Source organism: Saccostrea cucullata, unplaced genomic scaffold (genome assembly GCF_032062105.1).
Source record: "Saccostrea cucullata isolate Sc308-1 unplaced genomic scaffold, CSIRO_AGI_Scuc_v1 ctg987, whole genome shotgun sequence".
Lineage (NCBI taxonomy): Eukaryota > Metazoa > Mollusca > Bivalvia > Ostreida > Ostreidae > Saccostrea > Saccostrea cuccullata.
In genome coordinates, this window is record NW_026925310.1 from 18,556 (window position 1) to 22,500 (window position 3,945).

The 3,945-nt window shown below is 32.9% G+C and overlaps 1 protein-coding gene across 1 annotated transcript in view; it reads left to right on the top strand.

Annotated features, from left to right (window-relative positions):
* Nucleotides 1-1,840: 1,840 nt before the first annotated feature.
* Nucleotides 1,841-3,945, top strand: part of LOC134268580 (lysosome-associated membrane glycoprotein 2-like) — a 15,097-nt gene continuing 12,992 nt past the window's right edge. Inside the window, exons 1-2 of the mRNA XM_062750843.1 lie at nt 1,841-2,033; nt 3,642-3,945. The exon at nt 3,642-3,945 is cut by the window's right edge and continues 8 nt beyond it. Coding sequence (XP_062606827.1) covers nt 1,997-2,033; nt 3,642-3,945 — 341 coding nt within the window. The 5' untranslated portion in view covers nt 1,841-1,996. The remainder of the gene's footprint in view (nt 2,034-3,641) is intronic.

The window sequence follows — 3,945 nt, forward strand, 5'->3', positions numbered from 1 at the left end:
ATCCGGATTTTTTTCCGATTCGCTTTGAATAATACAGTATTTCCGTGTGCAGAAAACATTGCTGTTTCAATGTTTATCGGTAGGATATCTGTTTATTGCCGCTGATAACAGGTAATCAACAAGGTGTCAACTGTGCTACCAGTCATTAAAGAGGTTTTAATTGCTCCTGAACCTCATTAACAGTGTATTTTAACCGAGACAATTGTGCCAGATGTGGAAATTTTAGAAATACACACGACACTGGATACAAACTGACGAACTTGTGAGAGTTCACACTTTACAGCAAACTTCGACATTATACGTATAAACCGGTTATAAAAGGTGTTCAAGTTTTGGAATATTGCATTCCTCAATAAATTATAATCTACTTCATGGAAAAGACACTGCCAAAATCCAACACGGAAAAAATGTGCCTGCAAGTAAAAACCATTAGGACTGCCCAGAGTGATTAAAATAAAAAAGAAAGGAAAAGACCACGCAAGCCTTTTGCAGACTTTGATTGAAAAAGTTAAAATGACTTCTTAATATTCCCTCTGAATAAGAAAAAAAATAAATTAACAATATTTTGTATAACAGTAACCTTATAAACTTTGTAATTTACCCAGGGACAATGAACAGTTCAGTTTATTTGTAAAGTTTAACATCCTTATTCATGTAATAATATGTTAACTTTGTGTATCACATTCTTTAAGACAGAGGGTATATTTATCTAAATATTAACATATTAAATAATTTTGAATAAAATTGTTTTTTTAAAAAGTTCAAATGATATTGTATTTGTGCTTTTTATTTAAGTTGATAGAGAAGAAAACACTTTTTGAAGTAATAATAATATATGATATAATTAAGGTAGAAGATTGATAATTTATAGAAAAAAACAACCTAAAAAAAGTTATTTCACGACAAAATGCTGTGAATTAGGAACTTTTAAAAATGTCGTTACGCGCAATCTCCCCCAAGAAAATTTTCAAAAGTTGGCATGTATGAACACAATGAGAAGCAATCATACTTATCCACGCCTCACCGCACTCAATAGGACACTTCCCACCAGTGCAGTTACCCAAACAATGGAAATTCATCTTTTGCTTAAAAGTATTCAACAACAGCAATGTTAGAACTTTCTATGATTTAGGTTGTTTTTTGATGGCCCAAAGTACATATATAAATAGTCAAATACTTGCGACTTTTTGTTTATTTCTAACTAAAAGCGCTTTTGTTAAAAACTGCATATAAATAGCTTTATTAACCTATTTTAAATAGCTTAATAAAGCTATATAGCTTTATAAAGCTATATAGCTTAATCAAGACATTGTGCTGGACCTGATAATGGCATATCATCTACAGGTTCATGATTGCTCTCTGAGAAGTTCTACGATATTATGAGGGGTTAAATACTTGAATAAACTATTTCACAATACCTCCTCAATATCCATATAAGGTCCCGCTCCCTCGGGGAACATTTCATCAGCGACAATAGCAGCTGGTTTCATCTTCTCAAAATCATGCAAAATGAAACTAAGAAGGGAAATTTCACAATACGAACAGGGTAAAACTAATAACCCGCAAATGGGTTGTTTAATTATTCACGTACAATATTTCTCCACATTTACACTAATAAGGAATATATAATCACAATTTTCAATAAATTGCATTTCATTTACATTGATAAATATTCACTATATTTGCATTACATAAAATACTCAAGGTTATTTTTAAACGATATACCCATATTTACCCCACACTCTATTCACGTGACTACTCATATGATTGAGCACCGAGGGACGGAAGGATTGTTACCTCTAGGTGAGTATCGTCACTTTTCTTGGCTATTTTATCGTAAAAACAAGGCTTTTTAAAAGTCTTATATCGTGAATTTGAACACATTTATAAAGTTTATTATAACTGTTTAGCCATTGTTTTAGCATCGCCAGGCACAGCGCCTTGTCACGAGGATACCTGTCAGCGGCGAGATTAAGTCACAAGATAAAAAATCAAAATGAAGGCGAACATCTTCGGAGCGGTGATTCTCTGTGGTATTTATGTATTTTTCAATCATTATGACAATAGCAATTATTAATTTAATAGAAATTACAGGTCATGTTGTTTAATACATGATACTTATTTTAAAATAATGCGTAAATATTTGATTTTAACAGGTTGGGACCAATCGCCCAAATGGGATATAATAGTCCGTTTGGGATATAATATCCCAAATGGGCTATAAAATTACAGTGCAGAAATTGGAAATTTTTATTTTGGCAATAAATATAAATCCGCATCAAAACACTTAAAAAGGAATAACTTTTGGTTGACAAGTTTTCCTGTATGTTATTTGTTTAGGAGATCGATCCCTCGGAAGTTTCTTAACTTCTTGGGGATCAATCTTACAAACTGTAGGGTTGCAATAAAACTTGCTTACCAAAAGTTATTCCTTTTTAAGTGTTTTGATGCGGATTTATGATATTTATTGCCAAAATAAAAATTTTCATTTTTTGCACTGTAATTTTATAGCCAATTTGGGATATTATATCCCAAACGGGCTATTATATCCCATTTGGGCGATTGGTCCCAACCTGTTTAAGGGAATACTTATATTTAAACACTATACAGTGCATTAGGATATTTCATTGACATATTGCATTGTGAAGTAAGTTTAGTCCTACCAATGATATCTTAATTTGGTCTTCAGCCCTGAGAGTTGTATTCAGTGGTGCTTATAACATCGTCGCAAACCACGGCCAAAATATACGATTTTGGCCGTGGTTGAATGAGAAGAGAATTTTTTTGTAATTCATTAAAATACCAATGCCAGCTTGTGAAGCATAGTGGGATGATGAACTTTGTTGTGACCTCTAAATATCCAATCAAGCATACAAAATATTTCTGGTATACTTTTGATGTCAATTGTTGATTTCAATTGCGATGAAAACAAATATTGTCATTGGCTGAACATGATGTCACAATATAGAGGCATATTAAATATTGAAGATTACGACACTTTGTGATCAAGCAGCCACAGGAACATGTAGGAGAGAGCTAAATTTGGACTCCGGAGCTTGGCTCAAGATGAGGGGCCTATGAGATATTGAATTCTTATGGAACTGTACCCTATCATGTAATGCTTACCTGTGTAAAATCATGAAACAATCATCCATCATGCTGTATGTACAGTGTAGAAAACTGGTAGATCCATTCAATTAGGTATTCAAGTCATGATGGGGTGAAAGAGGGGGGGGGGGGCATTAAATTGATAGCAGCCTAGACAGGTGTAGCAAAGCTCTAGATCTGTCAGCTCAATTTTATTTCCAAATGATCAGGTGGGTAGTGACAGTTTCATTGTTTAATTGTCATCTAGTAATGTATATTATTTCTACATCAATAAGCTACAATTATTTAAGAATTTATGTATTATGTCTACTTCATGAAATGATCATATTGTGTGTGTGTGTTTTTGTTAAGGGATCGAAGACCAAGATGATTTATGACTGCTCAAACTGCATATTTCTTTTTTGCATATAGTTTAGATTTAAGATTAATATGTAGTTTTTTCATATAACCACTTTTAACAGTTTACTGTTTTGTAAACATACAACTGTAGTGCTAATAGTGTTTTTATATGCTATTTTGATATTTTCACCAAGCAATATCACTGACACAAGGATCAGAATATAATTACTCATATGACAACAATGAAATCTGTATTGATGTCAAGATGGATGTTCTGTTTACCCTGAGTAATGGAAAGGAAGTAGTAAAGTTTGATGGAAATAATTTCACTGTGAAGAGTGGGGATTGTGCAACTACAGGAGAATATCAGGCAGTATTGACATTGACAAATTCCAACGAAGACTTACTGGCCTTGACTTTCAATGTTAACACTGATTTATCGGTGAATATGAGCTCCATGTTTACATTTGCTCCATTCGAATTCTTTCCAGGAACACC